Genomic DNA, 24,516 nt, shown 5'->3' on the forward strand with positions numbered 1-24,516 from the left:
CTTTCTATTCTTCTTTGGGAGACCTGAATGGCGTTCTCATCTTGTTTGCGTAGGGCCCAGGTCTCTGAGGCATATGTTAATGCAGGAAGAACAGTGGAATCAAAGAGATGTGCCCGGAGCCGGAGGTTCTTCGTCCTCTTAGCTATTTCTTCGACGTTCTTGAAGGCGTTCCAAGCCGCTCTCTTCCTCCTGCGCAGCTCGGGTGCCAGGTCATTTGTCATGTTGACCTCTCGACCTAGGTACACATAGCTGTTGCATTCGGAGATGGTCGTTCCATTGAGAGCGAATGGGGCGTCAGGAACAAGGCTGTTTCTCATAAACATTGTTGCTTATAGAATTTTTCTGCTTATGCTTCTTTTGTTTTCCTGCTTTTAGTAAGGTGGCTCTATTATTGTCAATTATCCCTTATTTCAAGGGTAATAACATGGAGGGGGAAAGCAATGGTAACGAGTAATGAGGAGATTGAAAACCTCAGTGGATTGATAACAGGATTGTCATTGGAGGGGGAGTGGGCTGGAAGCAGCTCAGAGGGAGAAATACATACTGCCCCCTCTCTGTCTGGGCACTTTTGTCTTCTGTTCCTACCAACATTCTGCCTCAACAGTTTGACTCAGAATCCCTGCCTCTGGGCCATAGCTTAATGCTGTGCTGTTACCTTATGAAGGAAGAAGGTACATCTTCCACCAGCTTAAAACAATGGGATTTGGTGGGGGGTGTTGTTATTTGTCCCAGAGCACAATTTATGTCCATAGTTTAGTCTTTCACCTCTGTTCAAAAGGTAGACTGTTATGTCTATAGTCTTGACCATCTTGCTGCCCTGCTGAGTGAAGGTCAGCCCATAGTAATAGCGACTGGTTTGCACAACATAACTTCAGAATGTGGTTTAAAACCACACATTTGATTGTGTTCTTCACCATAAACACATGCCTTCAGATAGATGGTTGCAGGATTTCTATGTGATATGTAGTTGATTTCTGGTTATATTTTAGTGGGCATTTTTCCAGTGTCTATTCTACCATTTTGCTAAGAACTTTCAACAATAATCAACATAGAAAAGTTATTTTAAGATACAGATATGGGACCATCAAGATGGTGTAGTGAGTTGGCTTTGATCCCCAACACTGTATGGTTCCCCAAGTACTGCTCAGAGTGACACCGAGGCATTAAGGCATGACCCCCCCCCCCACTGAAAAGATGCAGATATAGACATGTTATTCCCATAATGATGATTCTACTGGGGCTTCCCAACTCCTTCTGTAACATTCCTTGCAAGGTTCTTTCTGATTCCATCTCCAGCATCATTTCTTCCTCATTTCCCTTCAAATTCTCTGCACCTGATGTAAAGGTCTTATTTTATAGTTACTAGATCTGCCTTGTTCTCTAATATTTTTGAACTTTTATCAGTATTATTTCTTATTTACTGAACAGTCTCTAACTTTTACTTTCTACCAGATTCACTCCTATTTATTCTCTAGCAAGATAAGGTTGTCGTTGTCATTTTCTCCAAGTGTCAGTTCTACCTTTGTATCCCTACCGTTTGACATTGCCTAGCATAGTACATAGGAATATAAATATATTTCATAAAATAGTTATAAAATTTTTGATACTGATACATAGCAATATCAAATAAATATTAAAAATATCTTATAAAACAAAAAGTAACTTGAAATCCGACACGCCATTTTGTCGGTAAAGAAGCAAACAGCACCCGGCCCAGGCAAGGTCAGACCTGAGCCCATGAAGAACCTTTCATCAGTTCTCATCAATACACTGGCTCGGCTCTTCACATGCTACCTGTCTGAAAGCAAAGTTCCGTCCCAGTGGAAAACCAGCAGGACTGTACTACTGTATAAGACTGGAGACATTCACGACATTGGCAACTATTGCCAGATTTGCTTGTTGTCTGTCGTCTACAAGCTATTCACTTAAGTCATCCTGAATAGGATTGGCAGAACACTAGATGAAGAACAACCATACGAGCAAGCCAGTTTCCCGAAAGGATTCAGCACAATCCACCATATCCACATGATAACCAAGCTCATTGAGGTTTCTTGGTAGTTCAAGATGCCACTCTGTCTAAGGTTCATTGATTTAAAGAAGGCCTTTGATTCTGTTGAGACTGAAGTGGTCATCGAGGCCCTAGCAAAATAGGGTGTTCAAACTCAATGCATCAGTGTCCTCCGTGAGCTTTATTGCAGATTTACTACCAGGATCTCACCATTCTACAGGGAGGTGATCATTGACGTCAAGAGAGGGGTTCGGCAGGGTGATACCATTTCACCAAAACTCTTCAGTGACACCCTCGAGAACGTCAATCACAATGACTGGTATGGGAAGGAATGGGAGTGAAGATAAGAAGGTCGGCAACTACACCACCTCCACTTTGCTGATGACATCATTTTAATAACTCCAAAGATCAACCAAGCAGTACAAATGCTGGCCAACTTCGACTGTGAGTGTGGAAAGGTTGGACTACAGCTGAATCTCATGAAGACAATGTTTATGAAAAACGGTCTTGTTCCTGATGTTCGATTCACTCTCAACGGAACGACCATCTCTGAATGCCACAGTTATGTGTACCAAGGTCGAGAAGTCAACATGATGAATGACCTGGCACCTGAGTTGCACAGGAGGAAAAGAGCAGCTTGGAATGCCTTCAAGAGCATCAAAGAAACAGCTAAGAGGATGAAGAACCTCTGGCTCTGGGCACATTTCTTTGATTTCACTGTTCTTACTGCATTAACATACTCCTCAGAGACCTGGGACCTACGAAAACAGGATGAGAACACTATTCGGATCTTCCAAAGAGGAATCGAAAGAGCTATGCTTGGCGTATCATGCTTCACCCAAGTGAGAGAAAGAATCCGGAGTTCCAATCTCCGTGGACGATCAACAATCAGGGACGCTGTCTTGTTTGCCAAAGTGTCGAAAATCAGATGGGCTGGACATGTAATGAGATTTGGAGATGACCGCTGGACTAGAGCCATTACCCACTGGATTCCATGGGACGTCAAAAGATTGAGTGGCCGCCCACCTATGAGATGATCAGACTTCTTCATCAAGACCCTGAATGATCGGTTTGAGGCTCTTCGTGTTCCTGGAGCATGCAGAAGCCATTGGGCTACATTAGCACGCGACAGGGATGAATGGAGACATTGCTGGCACCCGCTTGAGCAAATCGATGAGTAATGGGATGTCAAGTGATCAAGTGATCATTTCCAGGAACTTCTGTAACCTCCATATCAGACATAGCCTGCCTCAAGAGCAAAACAACTGAAACCATAAAGTTCTCAAGATATAAAAATGCACAAAATTATTGTCAAAATAAAGCCAGTCAATACTTGGTTATCTAGATTTTTGCCCCCAAAACTCAACATGGAGAATAATGTAATATGAACTGTAATATGAACTATAATATGAACCGTACAACATTGATTTTTTATAAATCCAGTTTAACGAGGCGACATGGGCATGGGTGGGGGGTGAGGTGTTGTAAAACTGTTTACCAAAGACCAGAAAAGTCAATACCACTATAAATGAATTATCTTATCTACAATAAATTTTAAAAATTGAAAATAATTTAAAAATTGAAAATCTATTTCAAGAAAAAAATCTAATTTAACACATGCAGCAATTGAGAAAAAGGAATGAATCTTGATTGCCTCTGACAATTAGTGTCAAGCCAATTGAGACCCACTCAAAACATTGTTTTGCAAAGCCATATTCCCTCCATAGCCAGATAGTAAATTGAAAAAAAAATGAACACATTTTCTTAACCCAAAATAATATTCTTATATTCTAATCACGAGACTTTTGCTCTTGCGTTTTCTTCCATTAAAAATAATGTTCTTAAGATATTTTGAGATCCCTTTGAAATGAAATTGTCTATTGACCTCAACTTCTTTCTTTCTTATAGTCTCTATTCTAGCAGAGACAGAAGACATAAAGTTAATTTTGAAAGACAAGGGAATCGATGTGGAAACCATTGCTGAAGTGTATCCCATCAGAGTACAGCCAGCTCGTATTCTCAGTCACATTTACTCCTGCCTAGGTAAGGAGATAGAACACTTGCTAAAATCAAGGTATTATTTGATACATACTTGTGTCTTTCCTTTTGTTTTTATTATGTGTTCCTTTTAAAAAGTATATCTGAGAAGGCATTTAGAATATCTGTATCTCCATCTTTAACCCTCAATATTATGAGTAGGTATGATAATTTTGGTGTGTTTCATGCATGAACGTCTTGGTATATATGACTGTTGCCAGGAAATACTGCATTTTGTTCCAAGTCTTTGCTTAACTCACATGATATCCCCTTTCTTGGGTGATATATTTCAATTTTGTGTAAATACTAATTATTGTAGATAATAGCCATGTAACATTTTTAAGTCCATTGTATTTTTCATGTAGTGAGCCTATTGAATATATTTTAAAATTACATTCTTTAATGATTATTATTATTATTTAGTTATTTTTGTTGAATTTATAAATAAAACTTCATGATGGGTTGTCCATATTAGACAAATCATTACAGTATTAATTACAGAAATGATAAGAAATTTATAAATTACTTATTTATAAGACTGAATAATGGCTCCCAAAGATATCTAGACCATAATTCCTAGAACTTTTCAGTGTTCTTTGGTATGGCAAAAGAATGACTAATAAGAATTTGAGATGACATTATGATTTGCAATACAGATTCTGAAAGTTATCAAGTATATCCCTTTAACTACTTTTAACATTCAGTTCTTGTCCAGCATGATCATTTCCAGTTATTATTGTCATCCTGGTCCCTTCTCTGTCTTACCTATCTTCTGCCCCACACATACATGTAGTTGATTCCAAACATTGACCAGTCCACCTAGTCTCTGTTTTCCCGGCTGTGAATGTCTTCTAACATATATATCCCAGAGACGCAGGCAGGTGTGTGTTTGTCAGCGTACAGATTGTTACAACATGCTAGTCGACCAAAAGTTTGTATTCGGTAGACTGGGAACACCTGTAAAAGCTATTAGAGGCTGTCCCAAAAGCCTCCATCCTTCTCAGAGAGCCTGGCAAGTGACCGAGAGTCTCCTGCCCTCACAGCAGAGCCTGACAAGCTACCTGATATGGCAAAAACAGTAACAATCATAATACTCATTCCTCTGATCCATTGTGCTATGCTGGCATGCAACAGGGACGAATGGAGACATTACTGGCGCCCGCTCTAGCAAATCAATGAACAATGGGATGACAAGTGAGATATATAGATATATATATATAAAAATATCACAAATGAATGCAGTCATTCTATATCCGTCCCTCTTTTCTGACTCATTTCACTCAGTATGATAATCTCCAAGTCCATTCATTTATAGACAAATTTTATGACTTCATTTTTCCTAACAGTTGTGTAGTATTCCATTGTGTAGACGTGCCATAGTTTCTTTATCCATTCTTTTGTTCTTCGGCACTCAGGTTTTTTTAGATTCAAGGAGGGAGAGGGAGAGAGAGGGAGGGGGGAGAGGGAGAGGGAGAAGAAAAGTACCTTTCACAGAGACAGGCTGGGGGGGGTGTTATTGGAGGGAATCTGGGGACACTAGTGCTGGGAAATGTACTCTGGTGGACGGATGGATGTTGGAACACTGCATAGACTGTATGGCTGAAACCTAATTATGAACAGCTTTGTAAGCGTGTATCTGACAGTGATTCAATAATAAAAGTCTTTAAAAAAGAAGAAGAGAGACATAGGAAGATTTCTCTCATATATGGTATATAAAAAATAATAGACTTGCACATGTTTTGCACGTGGAAGGTCCAGCTTTAAACTCCGGCATGTCATAGTCCCCTGAATACCACTGGGAATAAGCCTCAAGTATAGCTGGAAGCATTCCTCAAACACTGCCACAAAAATTGAAAAAATATATAATTGTATTATTAAAATACTGAGATGATAGTATTATTCTGAATTATTAAGATGCACCCTAAATTTAGTCATGTGTTCTTAAAAATAAAAAGTAGAAGATAATCTGAAAATAAACAGCATATCTGAAAAGAAGATGTACATATGACAAATAGGCACAGAAAAAATGTGCATATCACTGATTATTAGGGAAAGGAAAATAAAAATCACAGTGACATACTAATTTATAACTATCAGTATGGCTAGAATCAAAAAATAAGAAGTAACAGGTGTTGGTAAGGATACAGAGAATAGAGAACTCTTGTGTACTGTTGGTGATAATGTAAATTGGTACACCCACTACGGAAAACACAGTATGGAGAGTTCTAAAAAAGTTAAAAAGAGTAGAACTATCATGGAAATGCACTGCATAGCATGGGATACAATGGCCAGATCCCCATGAGTCAATCTATAAAATTATATTTACAAATTATAGAAAATGCCAATAAAATATGGGAAACTAATTTATTGTGCACATTATTTCACATTGCATACAAAGGTTAAATCAGTTTTGTACATGTGGACCTAATGTATTGTGGTGTTACAATTATACTTCAATTAAAACAATAAAAAGATGACAAAGAGAGACTAGATTATAGAAGTCAGATATGTAACAAGAGTAACAAGAAATTGGAGTTGAGTGGTGCAGCTATGTATACCAAAGAACATCAAAGAATGCCCACAATCTCTGGTTTGGAATTGGCAGAAACAGAGTCACCTCTAGAACTTAGCAAAAATAATCAGCTCTGCTGACATCTTGCTATTGTTTTTTTCCTGTCAGTCATTTGGATATATGACTACCAGAATTATCAGAGAATGAAATTGTGTTGTTTTAAGTCACTCTGATAATTCGTTATAGCAGAAATCGTAAAGTAATAACATACTTTGATACTGGGAAATGGGTGATGATATAACATATCTAAACATATGACAGTAACATTATAGTTTTGTAATGTATAGAGGCTAGAAGAATTTTGACACATAATAGAAAATTTCTAGATTTCTTCTAGTGACTATTGAAGACATTTGTATGGTAAAAGTCATTACTGTTGAGAATGCAATAAAAATGAGGAGCACATTATAAATATTAATGTAAAGAGATACTTGTTCTATAGCAGAGGTAGAGAACATTTGGCTGGTGGACCCTTTAAAACCATTATATTATGTGGTCTTGCTTCTCATAACCTGCTCATGGCCCATCTGCCTATATAGTATGGCCTGAGAATGATGTTATAAATGGCTCTTGGCAGAAAAACGGTTCCCATTCTTGTTACAGAGTGACAGGAAATCCCAGCTGAATTGTCTACAGTGATGTGGAAAAAAGAGCATAAAAGAGATGAACTTTTACATTCAGCTGAAGACATTTTCAGTTTTATTGAGATTCTGTGGCCTCCCTCGCTCGCTCCCTCCCTCCCTCCCTCCTTCCCTTCCTTCCTTCCTTCCTTCCTTCCTTCCTTCCTTCCTTCCCTCCCTTCCTCCCTTCCTTCTATCCTTGCTCCATCCCTCCCTTCCTTCTTTCCCTTCTCCCTCCTTCCCTCTCTCCCTCCCTCCCTCCCTTCCTTCTTTCTCTCTTTCTCTTTCCTTCCTTCCTTCCTTCCTTCTTTCTTTTTTTTGGGCTTTTTTGGTCACTCCTGTTGGTGGTCACTGGTTACTCCTGGCTCTGTACTCAGGAATTGCTCCTCGTGGTGCTTGGGGGGACATATGGAATGGCTTGGATGAAAACCAGGTCAGCCACGTGCAAGCCAACTGCCTCCCCACTGTATTATTGCTCTGGCCTTAAAGATTCTGTGATTTTTGATACTGTTAATAATGGTTTATCGGGCACATAATTCCAACACCACACCCATCACCAATGTAATCACCTCCTTCACCCAAGGAGACAAATGCCCCTTCCTTTCAGCCCCACCAACTCAGTTGTGTGGATCAGTTCTACCTTTATTTTGCCTTTGGTCCTTTTTTGCTATCTTGCTGTGTATCTCTAAGTTCCACATATGAGTGAGATCATTCTGTATCTTTCTTTCTGACTCACTTCACTCAGCATGATATTCTCTAGTTCCATCCATGTTCTGCAATGTACATGGTTTTTTTTAGATAGAAACTATATTTTAATATAAGTTGCACTTTTTTTTTCTTTAACAGGCACTGAATTGTATATCTCACGGTGATTCAATTAAAAGCGTGCATGATTGGGGCTGGAGCTATAGCATAGTGGGTAGGGCGTTTGCCTTGCATGTAGCCGACCTGGGTTTGATACCCAGAATCCCATATGGTCCCTCGTACCACCAGGAGTGATTCCTGAGTGCAGAGACAGGTGTAACCCCTGTGCATCACTGAATGTGACCCAAAAAGCCAAAAAAAAGTGTCTGATTTTATTCTGAGAGTTGCATAATATTCTGTGGGATAACATCGTTTTGTCCTTTCAGCCTTGCCACAGAGAGCTTAGGTTTATTGTGTTACACGCATCACAGCGCTCCAATTTATCTGAGTTTACTTGTAACCTCTTTCTTTGTGCCCTGCTTCCCCAAAGGATCAATCACCTTTATCTCCTAATCAGATTCTGTTAACTTGTAAATATCGTTTTTTTCTTCTCCTTAAGTTCTTTGCATAGTTCATTCAGAGCAATGTCCTTTTTGTATGGACACAAGAAGACAGTGCTATGCTTTTGTATCTTGGGAGTTATATGACTCCTAATAATATTCACTCCAGGGCAACCATTCTCTCGACTTAAGCCTCAATTGCCCTTACTTCCTAGCACCCCAAAAGCAGGGTCCTGATGAGAGACTGGATGGACCCAGGGCAAGCTGTGAACTAACCTGGCATCTAAAAGGGCCAGGCCAAAGTGCCATAATACTTAACTATACAATAGCATGGTCATGGGCAAATTCTATCATGATCCAATAAGTAACAGCTGGATTAGGATCCTTCCAGGGTAAGGAAAGATTAATCTGGCCTGAGCACTGTAGTCTGAGATCTATAGCAAGATGTCCCTTGGGAAAGCCATCCTATAAACTTAATGTATATCTTACTGTCACTGTCACTGTCACTGTCCTCCCTTTGTTCATTGATTTGGTCGAGCGGGCCCAGTAATGTCTCCATTGTGACACTATGACACTAGTTACTGTGTTTGACATATCGAATATGTCACAGGTAGCTTGCCAGGCTTTGCCATGCAAGCGAGATATTCTTGGTAGCTTGCTGGGGTCTCCAAGAGGGATGGAGGAATCGAACTCCAGTCGGCTGAGTCCCGGTCCGCGGTGTATAAGGCAAATGCCCTACCCACTGTGCTATCATTTCCAGTCCTTACTTACTGTGTTCATACAAAATAACTAATCCCAGGAGGGGAGATGCATGTCGAAAGTAGACTATGGACTGAACATGTTTGCCACTCAATGCCTCTTTTGCAGACCACAACACCCAAAAGGAGAGAGAGAACACAGGGGATTGCCCTGCCACAGAGACGGGGGGATGGGGAGATGGGGGTGGGAGGGATATTATCCATGGTGGTGGAAAATGGGCACTGGTGGAGGGATGGGTATCTGATCATTGTATAATTGAAACCAAAGCACAAAAAATTGTAAATCTACAACTTTAAAAAAAATAAAATAAAATAAAGGGGGAAAAAAAAAAAAAAGAAATAGAATTAAGATGTTAATTAAGATGTTAATTAAGTTATTGGACTGAGGAGAGGAGAAACACCCCTAGGTGGTTTTTTGCCCTTCAGGAAGGGCTTTCATATGTTAATTTTCTTTTTTTTTCCTTTTGGCATAATGCTTTTTTTTTTAATTTTTTTCCCTTTATTTTATTTTATTTTTTTTAAAGTTGTAGATTTACAATTTTTTGTGCTTTGGTTTCAATTATACAATGATCAGATACCCATCCCTCCACCAGTGCCCATTTTCCACCACCATGGATAATATCCCTCCCACCCCCATCCCCCCATCCCCCCTGTCTCTGTGGCAGGGCAATCCCCTGTGTTCTCTCTCTCCTTTTGGGTGTTGTGGTCTGCAAAAGAGGCGTTGAGTGGCAAACATGTTCAGTCCATAGTCTACTTTCGACATGCATCTCCCCTCCTGGGAGGATCCTCCAAACATCCTTTATTTGGTGCTCCCTTCTCTATCTGAACTGCCCTTTCCTCTAGGATACCCGGCTGGCCTCTAAGTTATGGAGTAATCCTCCTGGTGCTGATCTCAGCTATTCTTGGGTATTAATCTCATACTTTGTTACTTTATATCCCCCAGATGAATGCAATCTTTCTATGTCTATCCCTCTCTTTCTGACTCATTTCGCTTAGCATGATACTTTCCATATTGTACCACTTGTATGTAAATTTCATGACTTCATCTTTTCTAAGAGCTACATAGTACTCCATTGTGTAGATGTACCAAAGTTTCTTTAACCAGTCATCTGTTCTTGGGCATTCAGGTTTCTTCCAGTTTCTGGCTATTGTAAAGAGTGCTGCAATGAACAAACAAGTGCAGATGTCACTTCGACTATACATTTTTGCCTCTCTGGGATATATTCCCAGGAGTGGTATTGCTGGGTCAAATGGGAGCTCAATTTCTAATTTTTTGAGAATCGTCCATACTGTTTTCCAGAAGGGCTGAACCAGTGGACATTCCCACCAACAGTGAAGGAGTGTCCCTTTCTCGCCACATCCACGCCAGCATCGGTTGCTTTTGTTCTTTTGAATTTGGGCCAGTCTCTGAGGTGTGAGATGGTATCTCATTGTGGTTTTGATCTGCATCTCCCTGATGATTAATGATGTAGAGCATTTTCTCATGTGCTTTTTTGCCATTCGGATTTCTTCTTTGAGAAAGTTTCTGTTCATTTCATTGCCCCATTTTTGGATGGGGTTGGATGTTTTCTTCTTGTGGAGTTTAACCAGTATTTTGTATATCCTGGATATCAACCCCTTGTCAGATGCAATCCCTATAAGGATACCCATGACATTCTTCAAAGAAATGGAGCAAACACTCTTGAAATTTATATGGAACAATAAGCCCCCACGAATAGCTAAAGCAATTCTTGGGAAAAAGAAAATGGGAGGAATCAACCTCCCGAACTTCAAACTGTACTACAAAGCAGTAATAATTAAAACAGCATGGTACTGGAACAAAGGCAGAACTGCAGACCAATGGAACAGGGTTGAATACACTGACATCTCTCCTCAATCATATGCTCATCTAATCTTTGATAAAGGTGCAAGTAATGTGAAGTGGAGTAAGGAAAGCCTCTTTAATAAATTGTGTTGGCATCACTGGACGGCTACATGCAAAAAAATAGGCTCAGAACTCTGCCTAACACCATGTACAAAAGTAAGATCAAAATGGATTAAAGACCTCAACATCAGACCAGAAACCATAAGGTACATTGAAGATAAAGTTGGCAAAACCCTCCATGACATTGAAGCTAATGGTATCTTCAAAGATGCCACGCCACTGGCCGAGCAAGTGAAAACAGAGATAGATAAATGGGACTATCTTAAACTAAGAAGCTTCTGCACCTCCAAAGAAACAGTGACCAAAATACAAAGACAGTCTACAGAATGGGAAAGGATATTCACCGAATACACATATGTTAATTTTCTACCTGACCTGGGTGTGTGGTTGCTACCTGGGTGTGTGGTTGCTACCGCCAAGGTTGGGAGTTAGGAGAGACTAGAGAGAGACCAGGCTGAGAGAGGGAGTGCGGAGAGATGAGCGGGAGAGACAGAGACGGGAATGGCGGGCTGTGTGAGACTAGAATGGGATGCTTAGTGAGATTGGAACAGGCGCATGGGGAGAATGGAATAAATGGCAACTAATCATCAACCAGCCTGGCTGCCCTGTTCCTTCCTTCATCCATCTGTTGGCAGCGGCTGCAGGCTGGGGTGGGGAAGTCGTCTGAAACCACCAAAGCAGGCGGTGAGAGAGAGAGTAGAGCAGGGACCTCCTACCCGCTTGGAGATTACACAGTATTCCATCAAGTGTATAGATCACAAATACTTGATCCACTCGTACATATTTCTGCAATTGGGTTGTTTTCATATCTTGGATATTTTAGTAAGTGAGGTCTTAAACATAGTTGTGCATATATCCTTTCAAATTAATGTTTTAGTTAGTTCTGTTCCTATTTTTTGAGAGATCTCTCCATATTACTTTCCATGAAGGCTGAACCATACAACATTTGCAAAAACAGTTTGTGAGGATTCCTTTATCATTATAACCCTGACAACACTGGCTGTTTCTAGACTTTTTGATATATGCTATTCTCTCTGGCATGAGTTGATATGTCATTGCTTTTTTGATTTGCGTTTTCCTAATCATGTGTGACAGTGAACACTTCATGTGCCTTTTGACCATCCTTATGTCTTCTTTGAAATAGTGTCTTTTTATTTCCTCCCCCAATTGTAGAACATATTGTTGGATTTTTTTTTGTTGGATTTTGTGAGGGCATTCTAGATCTTGGAACAACCCTTTATCTGATAAATTGTATGCAAATATTTTCTCCCATTCAGTAGGGTTTCTTTATTTCTAGTTTTGAGTTTCTTTCCCTGTGCAGCACCTTTTTAATTTGGTGTAATCCCATTTGTTTTTGTTTTTCGTTGCCTAGCACTGTGGTCATCTCAGTCAAGACTCCTTTGTGGGCGGTTCCCTTGAGACTTCTGCCAATGTTTTCTTCAATATATTTTTAGGAGTTCTGGTGTAATTTTGAGCTTGTTAATTCATTCTGAGTTTACTTTAATGACTGGGTGTGAGGTACTGTTCTAATTTCATTTTCTTTTACAAGTGGCTTTCCCACCACCGTTTGCTGAAGAATTTTTTTGCCCATTCATTTATTTAGCTCCTTTGTCATAGATTAGTTGTCCATAAATCTGAGGATTTAGCTCAGGATTCTCAGTTTCCTTCTATTGGTCTGCAGGTTTATCTGTAATACAGTACCATTTTGTTTTGCTTATTACATCTTTGTAGTATAGTTCAAAGTTGGGAAATGCAATACCTCTCATCTTTTTTTTTCCTCAGGATAACTTTGACTCGTCAGGTTCACAGAGTTTTATGGTTCCATACAAATTTAAACAGAGTTTGTTTCATATCTTTGAAAAAAGTCATTGGAATTTTAATGGGCTTTGCTCTGACTCTGTGTAGTTCTTTGGGTAGGGCAATAATTTTAACAATGTTTATTTTCCCAGTTAACGAATAGAGAATGTCTTCCTATTATTTTTTTGTGTTTCTTCTATTTTTCTTAGCAATGATTTATAGTTTTCACTGTGTAAGTCTTTCTCCTCTCTTATTGATCCCTAGATATTGGATATTTTGGGACACTATTTGAAGGGGATAGTCTTTTCGCTGACTTTGGGGCCAGACCCACTGGTGCTCAGGCCTTATTCCTGGCTCTGAATTCAAGAATCGTTCTTAGTGGGGCTTGGGGAGACCAAATGGGATCAAGCCCGGGTTGGCCACATGTTGGCCCTACTCTCTGTACTATCACTCTGGCCTCAGGATAGTCTTTTTTATTTTGTTTTCTTCTGGTACATTATTTATGTACAGCAATGCCATGAATTTTTGTGTAATTTGTAACCTGTGACCTTACTGTATTGGTTTATTATTTCTAATAATTTTGGTGGATTCTTTGGGGTTTTCAATGTATAGTATTGTGTCCTCTGCAAATTGTGATAATTTTACTTCTTTTCCAATTTTAATCCCTTTGATATCTTTCTCTTCTCTGATTGCTGTGGTGAGGACTTCCAAAACTATGTTGTTTAAGAGTGGTGACAGTGAACATCATTGCTTTGTGGCTGATCTCAGGAGAAAGAAAGACTTTCCAACTTTTCACTATGCAATATGATATTGGCTTTGGGTTTATTGTAGATGACTTAATGTCTTGAGGTGTATTCCTTCTTTTCTCCTTTTTGGGAAGATTTTATCATGAATGAGTGCTGGATCTTGTCAAAATCTATATCAAATATATGGATTGATATGACCACATTTTTATCTTTTAGTAGCTAGTAAGTTCTACCAAAACCTCAAAGATTTAGTGCTCATACTTTTTAAACTCTACCAAAATACGGAGAAAACAGGGATTCTCCCTAATAAATTCTATGAATCCAACATCATACTGCTACCTAAAGCAGAGACACTAAAAAAAGATAATTATAGACCAATATTACTTATGAACACAGACACACTTGTAAAACAAATTCAGCAATGCATCAAAAGAATTATACACCATATTCAAATGGGGCTCATCCCAGGTATGCACTCAGGAATTACTCCTGGTGTTGCTTGGGGGACCATATGGGATGCTGGGAATCGAACCCAGGTCGGCTGCATGCAAGGCAAACACCCTACTCGCTGTGCTATTGCTCCAGCCCCTGAATTTCTTTTTGGAGGAAATTTCTGTTAGTTTCTTCTCCCCAGTTTTTGATTGGGTTGGAGGTTTTTTTTTTTTTGCAGAGTTCTGCCAGTGTCTTCTATATCTTGGATATTAAGCCCATATCTTATGGATATTGGGTAAATAATATTTCCCATTCCGTGGGCTCTTTCTGTATTTTGTTCACTGTTTCTTTTGAGGTGCAGAAGTTTCTTAGTTTAATGTAGTTCCATTAACAAATGTATGTGTTTCCACTTAGCTTGGTTAGAGGTGTTTCATCTTTGAAAATGCCTTTAGCTTCAGATATTTCCTTTTTATATATAGCCTTTCTTTGTCCTTGTCAGGATGTGGTTATATTCTCTGTATGTCCTCACTGCTATTTGTTTGAGAATGTTTTATCTTTCTTTTTCCATTCTCAGCGACATTCTTGTGGAGTACAGGAAATTGGTTGGAAGTTCTTTTCGTTCAGTACTTTGTATATGTTGTTCCATTCTTTGCTTATAGAGTTTCGCTAGAGAAATCTACTCTGAATCTGATGTGTTGTCCCCTCTATGTAATGTTTAGCTTCTGTCTTGTGACCATCAGAAGTTTCTCTGTATTTTGCTCTTGACATTTTGATTACAAAATGTCTTGGTGTAGTTCTATTTGTGTTTACTCTGGTTGGTACTTTTTGAACCTCTTATATCTGTGCTTCCTCTGTTCTTGCTCTCAGCTTGGGGAAGTTTCCTCCAATTATCTCTTCAACGTCTTTTTAATATAAAAAATCAATTTTTGTAAAAATTGTCATATGTGATCTCAGGATTGTTAAGTTGTCTTGAAATTCATTAAGCTATTTGTTGCTTTAGGAGGTATCATGCAGCCACGTATGTGGCTGTGTGGTCCAGAGACTTCAGGGTTAATTAGTCAAAAAGGTGTCAGCTGTGGGAGGTAGGTGTGGCTGTCAGGGCTCTCTAAAGTATTGCAGGTTGGGGGACTCCAAAAGTCACCAGAGTTCTCAGCCTTGGCATTGGGAATTTGAGATTATTCACAGAATTGTGTCTCTGTAGAAATATTTGTGAAGTGGTCGGGTTAAGCCCTTGGCGTGGCTGCAGTTCTGGGGTGTTGTGGCAGCTGGAGCTTCGGCTGGGTGGATCTTTGTCCTGTTCACCTGCCAAGGGCACCCTAGAGTTTTCAGTTGTGGGGACTCGTGATTCTATACATTTCAGCTGCTTGGCATGCGTCTCCTGGGAGATTTAGTCTGGAATCAGTACAGCAGGCTTTTCAACTAAACTTTCATCTTTCCCTCTTCTCCTTTTAGGATTTTTATGATTATAAAATTGTTCCTATTAACATTGTCAATAATTTCCCTGTGTTCTCTTTAGTTTTTTCATCTCTCTTCTATTTCCTCTTTTTTTGGTGTATTTGTTTTGGTATCCTCAATTGTGCCAGTTCACTTTTCAGCTTCATCCATACTACTTCTAAGGGTTCCTTTTGCATTTTTAAGTTATGTTACTTCTATTAATATTTTTCTTTCATTTTTCCATCAATAACTCTTAAAACTTGTTGATATTTTTGCTTGAACGTCATTTTCCAATTGTTGAGAATTGTTATGATTGTTGTCCTAAAGGTTTCTTCAGAAAGTCTGATGGCACTGGTGATTACCCTTGGTTTTTATTGTCTTCTGTTGATTTCTCAGTGTTCTTCTATTCAATTCTTAGGCTTTACATTTATACTTGATGTGCTTTATATAGCTGAAGATATTTTTAAATGTTTAAGTTATGACAGCCGATCAAGCGGGTCCCGCCCGGGGCTGAGATCACCAAGCCTACTCGGATCGGGGCTGAGTATCCTCCACCCAGATCCTCTGAATTCCAGTAGGCGGGGGTCACACCCACCAACTGGCCCCCTGGCGCTGTGTAATCCCATCAACGGCCAAGACTCAGAGACTATAAAAACCAGCTCCCGGAAGAGAACAGTGCAGTCTCCTGCCCCCCCGCCTGGCTGTCCTCGCCGGGGCCCCTTGGAGGGGAGCAGGTTGAGCTTTCCTCCCTACCCCGACCAGGGCTCCGGCAGCCGAAGACCTCCAGGACCAGTCACCACCATGCTGAGACCACTCTCCGCACACCTGAAGGTACGGCAGAGGAACAAAGGCAAGCGGGTCCCGCCTGGAGCTGAGATCTCCAAGCCTACTTATTAACATCTTATTATGATGTTGTCTTAATAAGACATCTTATTATGACATCTTTTCATCTCATTCCTACTTTGGACAAACTGGCAGGCTACTGAATGTAACCTGCCCACACGGCAGAGTCTGGCAAACTCCCCGTAGCGTACCCAATATGCCAAATACCAGTAACAATGATGGGTCTCATTCTCCTAAAGAGCCTTGAATATAGCACTTTCTTAAAAATCTCAGGGCTAGGATGAAGGAGACGTTACTGGGGCCTGCTTGAGACAATCGACAAATAAGTTATGACCAGTTTAATCTTAATTCTTATAGTAAAATTTGAGATGAAAGAGGTAAATTGTGAGAATTATTAATCAAAAAGCAACCAGGACATAATTTTCTCTCCTATCAAAATTTGGAAAGATGGAAAAATTAAGAGATTGACTGTCAGAAAGATATGATCTGAAGAAAAGGGATAGGTATGGCTGAACATCCTTTTGCTACTACTTCAGAAAGGCTTAGGGAGTTTGGTAAAAGCAAGATGACCAAATAGAGAGAACTTGTGTTTACCTCCTTCCATGATCATGACAAATCCACATCAAATTTTGACTAATTTCTACAGAATTTATATGAACCTCTGACAAAGCTTTCACAGGAGGGGACATAAAGAGCACCCAGATATATTGGACTCAGGGAGACACTTTGGCCTAAAAGACACTTTGGCCCACTACAGAGCAACAAGCTGCAATCATGAAGATTTCAAAAGTGTGGAACTTTACACCCGGGAGTAGGTTAGTTTTTTACCAAATACCTGACATCTCAAGTCTATGACTATGTTCTTATACCATTAGAAATTGAGGCAAGAAACCATGTGGTCTATACTAGTCTTGAGTGTTTCACAGGCACCATCTTGGTGTGCTCTTACACATTCTTCCTCTTCCTCCTCCTCCTCCTCAGCTTTCTCTTCCTCCTCCTCCCCCTCCTCTTCCTTCCCCTCCTCTCCCCCCTCGCCCTTTTGTGCATTGTGATTTGCAATGCAGATACTGAAAGATTTGCAGTATATCGCTTTACCTACTTTTAACAAACAGTTCTTGTCTCACGTGATCACTTCCAGCTATTATTGTCATCTTGATCTCTTCTCTATATTACCTACCCTCTACCCCCCACACACTTGTGGTTGATTCCAACCATTGACCAGTCTTCGTAGCCTCTGTTTTCCCTGATTATGGATATTAGTCTTCTACTATTTGTGTGTATATATATATTCTATATATGACAAATGAATGCAGTCATTCTATATATGTCCCTCTCCTGATTCATTTCACTTTGCATGATACTCTCCATGTCCATCCTTTCATAGGCAAATTTCATGACTTCATTCTTCCTAAAAGCTGAGTAGTATTCCGTTGTGTACATGTGCTATAGTTTCTTTACCCATTCATCTGTTCTTGGGCACTTGGGTTGTTTACAGATTCTGGCTATTGTGAATAGTGCTGCAATGAACATACAAGTGCAGATGCTTTTTCTGCTGTGTGTTTTGGGGCACCCAGAGCATATTCCCAGAAGTGGTATTGCTGGGTCAAATGGGAGCTCAATTTCTAGTTACCCATATTGTTTTCCAAAAAGACTGAATCAGTCAGCATTCCCACCAAGAATAAATGAGGGTCCCTTTCTCCCCTCATTAGCACCAGCACTGGTTATTTTTGTTCTTTTAGATTTGTGCCAGTCTCTCTGGGGTGAGATGATACCTCGTTCTTTTGTTTGCATTTCCCTGATAACTAGTGATGAAGAGCAATTTTTTTCATGTGCTTTTTGGCCATTTGAATTTATTTTTTGAGAAAGTTTTTGTTCATTTCTTTGCCTCATTTTTTGATAGGGTTGGATTTTTTTCTTGTTGAGTTCAACCATTGCCTTGTATATCTTTGATATTAATCCCTTATCAAAACGGTATCACATGAATAAGCTTTCACATTCCATATGTTGTCTTTGTATCTTGTTAACTGTTTCTTTTGAGGTGTAGAAACTTCTTAGTTTATTGGTTTTTTATTTACTTTTGTTTTTTAAATTTTAAAATGTTTAAAAATTTTAAAATTTTAAATTTTGTTTTATTTTTATAAAGTTGTTCACTATAATTTATTGCATTTAATATTCGAACACCATTCCACCACCATTACAGCTTCCCACCACCATATTTTGAATGTTTCCAACACAACCCTCAAGTGCTGTCCGCAAATCAGGACCTAAATAATTTATTTTCTATGGCTTGTTATAAATAATTGGCTAAAGTGATCCGAAAGTGTTTCCTTAGAGGAAACTGTGTGAAGATTGTTGTATTTCACTCTGGAGCCATTAAGCCCTTGTCTTGGTACATTAGTGTGTAGAGTATGAGATGTTGCGTGGCATGCTCCAGGAATTCTAAAATTTTAGAGATAGTGGCACAGCTGAGGTTAATTTAGTTTTTTTTTTAACTGGATGGTGACTTTGGGGTCTGGAATCTCTGTGGCATGTTGGTCTCTTGTGAGAGATTTTTTGTGAGAAACTTCTTAGTTTAATGTAGTTCTATTTATCTTCGCTTTCAGTTGCTTGGTCAATGGCATTTCATCTTTGAAGATAACTTTTTGCATGTAACTGTCCAGTTTTCCCAGCACCACTTGTTAAAGAAGCTCTTATTCTCCACTTCATTTTTTTGCTCGCTTATCAAACATTAAGTGATCATATATTTGAAGGTGTGTTTCAGGATATTTAACTCTATTCCATTGGTCTGCCGGTCTGTCTTTATTCCAATACCATGCTGTTTTGCTTACTATTGCTTTGTAATACAGTTTGAAGTTGGGGAACGTGATGCTTCCCATCATTTTTTCCAAGAATTGCTTTAGTCATTTGTGGGAGTTTATTGTTCCATATGAATTTCAGGAATGTTTGTTCAAATTTTTTGAAAAATGTCATGGGTATCCTTATAGGGATAATGTTGAATCTGTATAATTAATTTTTCCGGTTTTTAATTTTGGGGCCACACCCAGTGGTGCATAGGGATTTATTCTGTGCTCAGATATCACTTCTGGCAGGCTCAAGGGACTGTATGGGGGACTCTGAGATCCAACAAGGATGGTCTGCATGCAAAGCAAATACCCTGCCCCTGCACTATCACTCTGGCCCTTCTTTGCTGATTTTACTATGTATCTTTTTACTGTAACAAACATTTCCATCAGTGTTGAATCCTCTGAATCCTTAAAAATCCCTTTTCCTTCTAGATGAGCACAAGACTTTATAATCAGAAGTGGGGTAGGGGGACACAAATGCCCATCAACAAATAAGTATATTAATAAATTATGTACACTCAAATGTACACTTGCAGATCCTGTCAAGCTATCCGTGGTCTATTTGATATGCCAAATCCAGTAAAAAAAAATGGATCTCATTCCCCTGACCCTGAATACGGCAGAGTCGAGAAGAATGTGGAAGGAGAGGCTGATAAAATTCCAAGGAAGAAATAGGCTGCCAAAACGAAGAAAAACAAAAATGATTGTCTGTACTTTTAATGCACGTACGCTGGCATCTGATGCATCCATTGAGGACCTGATGGTACAAGCGCAAAAGATCAAGTACGACATCATTGGTCTGACCGAAATGAGAAGACATCAATCACATCACGCTGTTTTCGACACTGGAGAAGAACTGTTCCTTGGAAAGTGTGACAGAATAGGCGTCAATGGTGTCGGTATCCTTGTCAACACAAACTTAGCCATGAGCATTGATTCATTCGAATGCCTAACAACCTGAATTGGACGATTACACTTGAACAGATGTGGCTCAGTGCCGGCAGTTTCTATCTTTGTTGTCTGTGCACCAACATCCAATTATGGTGAAAGAGAAATTAAGAAGTTCTACATGGAGCTGGAGAAGTTCTATAAAGAAGACCACACCTTCTACAAGATCATTGTTGGTGATTTTAATGCCAAGATAGGACCAAGAAGATCAGCCTATGAACTCCACATCGGGACCCATGGCCTAGAATGGAACGAACAGGGTGACAGACTGTCTGAGTTCATCATGTCAACCAAGACCTTCCATGGTAACTCACAGTTCCAAAAGGCTGAATCTAAACGTTGGACATGGGAGTCTCCCGGTGGACGTTTCCACAATGAAATAGACCACATCATATTCAATTGGCGGTTTTGCCTGACCGATGCTGCTGTTGCCACAAAATTCCAAACGGGATTGGAACACCGTCTCCTTCGTGCAAAATTCTACCTCACAGAACGAGGAGAAAAGAATGCAAAGTTTAAGAAGAGAACTCCCAGAACGACCACCACCTGGGAGCTCTTTGGCTCTGTTGCGGCAACATGGAAAGATGCCGTCATTGACAACATTGATGAGGAATACGATCGAATGATTCAGCACCTCCATGATTGTGCGAGGAATGCCAAGAGAGAGAGAACCACAAAAAACCGCCTTTCTTCGAACACTCTTGAACTTATTCACCAACGTGGCTTGGCACATGCCTCAGGCAACCGCAAGCGAACATCCGAGCTGGCAAAACAATGCAGAGAAGCCATCAAGGATGACCTCAAAGACAGGAGAGCAGCAGTGCTGGTAGATGCGGCAGAAGCCGGGAAAAGCATTCGTAATGCCCGCCTGTCCTTCTCCAACTACAAGACCAAGATGACTGCCCTCCGACATCCTGATGGATCTATCACATCTTCCAGAAGGGCAATGGAGAAGATTATTCTTGACTTCTACTCAGATCTCTTTAATAGCCACGTCCACTTGCCCATATACCACATTCTGCATGATGGATATGTCGTTCCCAATGTTCTCCCTTCCGAAATCCAACATGCCATCTCGTCTGTAAAGAAATAAAGAGCACCTGGCCCAGACAAGATCATACCTGAACACCTGAAGAACTTACCATCAGCAGTCATCAATACACTGGCTCAGCTCTTCACACGCTACCTGCCTGAATGCAAGATTCCATCCCAGTGGAAAACCAGCAGGACTGTACTACTATTTAAGAAGGGAGACATCCACGACATTGGCAACTAACGCCCAATCTGCCTATTGTCTGTCATCTACAAACTGTTCACTCGATTCATCCTGAATAGGATTAGCAGAACACTAGATGAAGGACAACCATGTGAACAAGCCATGTTCCGAAAAGGATTCAGTATCATTGACCATATCCACACGATTACTAAGCTCATTGAGGTTTCTCAGGAGTTCAAGATGCTGCTCTGTCTAACGTTCATTGATTTAAAGAAGGCCTTTGATTCTGTTGAGACGGAAGCGGTCATAGAAGCCCTAGCCAATCAGGGCGTACAAACTCAATACATCAGGATCCTTCGTGAGCTCTATTACGGATTCACTACCAGGATCTCACCATTCTACAAAGAAGTAATCATCCATGTCGAGAGAGGGGTTCGGCAGGGTGATACCATTTCACCAAAACTCTTCAGTGCCACCCTCGAGAACAGCATGTAACGTCTGGAATGGGAAAGAATGGGAATGAAGATAGATGGTTGGCAACTACATCACCTCTGCTTTGCTGATGACATCGTTCTAATAACACCAAACATCAGTCAAGCCGCACTAATGCTGACCGATTTCGACCGTGAGTGTGGAAAGGTCAGACTACAGCTGAATCTTACGAAGACAATGTTTATGAAAAACAGCCTCGTTCCTGACACTCCATTCGCTCTCAATGGAACCACCATCTCCAAATGCAACAGTCATATATACCTAGATCAAGAAATCAACATGATGAATGACCTGGCACCTGAGTTGTGCAGGAGGAAGAGAGCGACTTGGAATGCCTTCAAGAGCGTTGAAATAACTAAGAGGACAAAGACCCTCCCGCTATGAGCACATCTTTTCGATTTCACTGTTCTTCCTGCATTAACATATGCCGCAGAGACCTGGGCCCTACAAAAACAGGATGAGAACGCTCTTCGGATCTCTCAAAGAGGAATCGAAAGAGCTATGCTTGGAATATCACGATTCACTCAAATGAGAGCTAGAATCCGGAGTTCTGATCTATGTCAACGCTCAAGAATCAGGGACACTGTCTCATTTGCCAAGGCATTAAAAATCAGATGGGCTGGAAACGTAATGAGGTTTACAGACAATGCTGGACTAGAGCCATTGCTGACTGGATTCCACAAGACGTCAAAAGATCGCATGAACGCCCACCTACAAGATGGTCAGACTTCTTCGTCTAGACCCTGAATGATCGGTTTGAGGCTCTGCATGTTCCTAGAACGAACAGATGCCATTGGGCTACGCTAGCACACAACAGGGATAAATGGAGATGTTACTGGCACCCGCTTGAGTAAATCGTTGAATAACGGGGGATCAAGTGATCAAGTGACACTCATATTCTGGAATATTTAAAAGATAGGAAAAATGAACTAATTCTATATATAGTAATATGGTGTGCAAATCTCACAGGAATAATTGGAATGAAAGAAACCAGATACCAAGATCATATAGTGTAAAAAACTCTGATGCAACTAGGAGATGGCCCCGATGGCTTTTCCCCTGGCTGCCCAGGTTCTGGGGGTTCCGGGCCCCCTCCCCCAGCTGGGGCGTCCCGGGCCGAGGGGCAGATGGCAGAGGAGACGAGTGCCAAGCCGTTTGATTGATCAGATGCTGTTTATTCCATTCTCATCCCTGTTCACTCCTGTCTCTCTCTATCCTTCTCTCCCAGCCCCCGATCTGGAACCCCACTTTCCTGACTCTGGCTGTGGATCTTGATCTCAATCTTCACCCCCCAGCCCACTCTTACCATCTCGTTAAATCCCCAAACCATGAGGGGCTGGGCATACACATAGGTGTGGTCACAATCAATAGGGTTAAAGTTCTTCCCCTCAGGGGATGCTGCTTCTAGGACAGATTCTCTTTCAGCAGGAACACCCACCCAAGGGTGGAATACTATGGGTGTGTTTTTCCTCTCCTTGTTCAACAAACATATAGGTAAAGGCCCTCCCGTTGATCGTCGATTTGCTCGAGCGGGCCCAGTAACGTCTCCATTGGAGACTTTGTTGTTACTGTGTCTGGCATATCGAATACTCTCAGTAGCTTGCTGGGCTCTCCGAAAGGGGCGGAGGAATCGAACTCGGGTCGGCCATGTTGGCCGCTTGTAAGGCGAACGCCCTACCCGCTGTGCTATCGCTCCTTAAGCATTCATAATATTAATCATTTTGTATGGACATCTTAAGAGATGCATTAAGATTAATAGAATTGCTCTCATGGAGTCATCCTGATCTCAGACTACATTGCTCAGGCCAGATTAGTCTTTCCAATCCCTAGCAGGGTCCTAATCTCGTTGTTGCTTTTGGATCGATCATGACAGCATTTGTCCATGATCAAGCTCTTAACTTATAGTTAAGAATTGTGGCACTTTGGCCAGGCCTATCCCGATGCCAGGGTAGCACATAGCTTACTGCTTGCCCTGGTTCCATCCAGTCCCTCGTCGGGACTCTGCTTTTGGTGGTGCTAGGATGTGAGGGCAACTGAGGCTTAAGTTGAGAAAGCAGATACCTAGGAATGAATAATATTCAAAGCCAGTTAAATCCCAAGTTACAAAAGCATCATATTAATTGTCTTCTTGTGTCTATACAAAAGGACATTGCTTTAAAGTAAACTATTCAAAAGACATAAGGAGAGGAGAAAGGCAATATTAACTTATAATACAAGTTCAGTGTCCCAGAAAGATCTGATCTTACAAATTAACAGAATCTGATTAGGGGGAAAAGCTGATTAACTGTTTAGGGAAAAGAGCATAGAGAAGTAGTTGCAGATAAACAAAAGAATGGGAGTGAATCAGGAGCACTTTGATGGATGTGACCCGATAAACCTAAGCTACTTTTGGTAAGGGAGAATAGACAAAGCAATGTTATCCTACAATATAGTACATGTTTCTACTACTGGAACTTTATAAAAAGTGACAGCACCTACTTATTTATGATGATTAAAGTCTGAATAATAGCCTAAGATTCTGAGGGTTGTTAATAACGGAATGGGCACAAGGAAGACTTCTATAGTACTTTTAGCTCTCATATCTTTATGTGGGTATGTCTTT

The 24,516-nt window shown here is 40.5% G+C and overlaps 1 protein-coding gene across 1 annotated transcript in view; it reads left to right on the forward strand.

Moving 5' to 3' along the window:
• PHKA1 (phosphorylase kinase regulatory subunit alpha 1) overlaps positions 1–24,516 on the forward strand; it is a 204,120-nt gene that overhangs the window by 85,755 nt on the left and 93,849 nt on the right. The window contains exon 14 of the mRNA XM_056130113.1: positions 3,917–4,051. Within this exon, the coding sequence (XP_055986088.1) occupies positions 3,917–4,051 (135 nt within the window). The remainder of the gene's footprint in view (positions 1–3,916; positions 4,052–24,516) is intronic.

Source organism: Sorex fumeus, unplaced genomic scaffold (assembly GCF_029834395.1).
Source record: "Sorex fumeus unplaced genomic scaffold, SorFum_2.1 ptg000073l, whole genome shotgun sequence".
Taxonomy (NCBI): Eukaryota; Metazoa; Chordata; class Mammalia; order Eulipotyphla; family Soricidae; genus Sorex; species Sorex fumeus.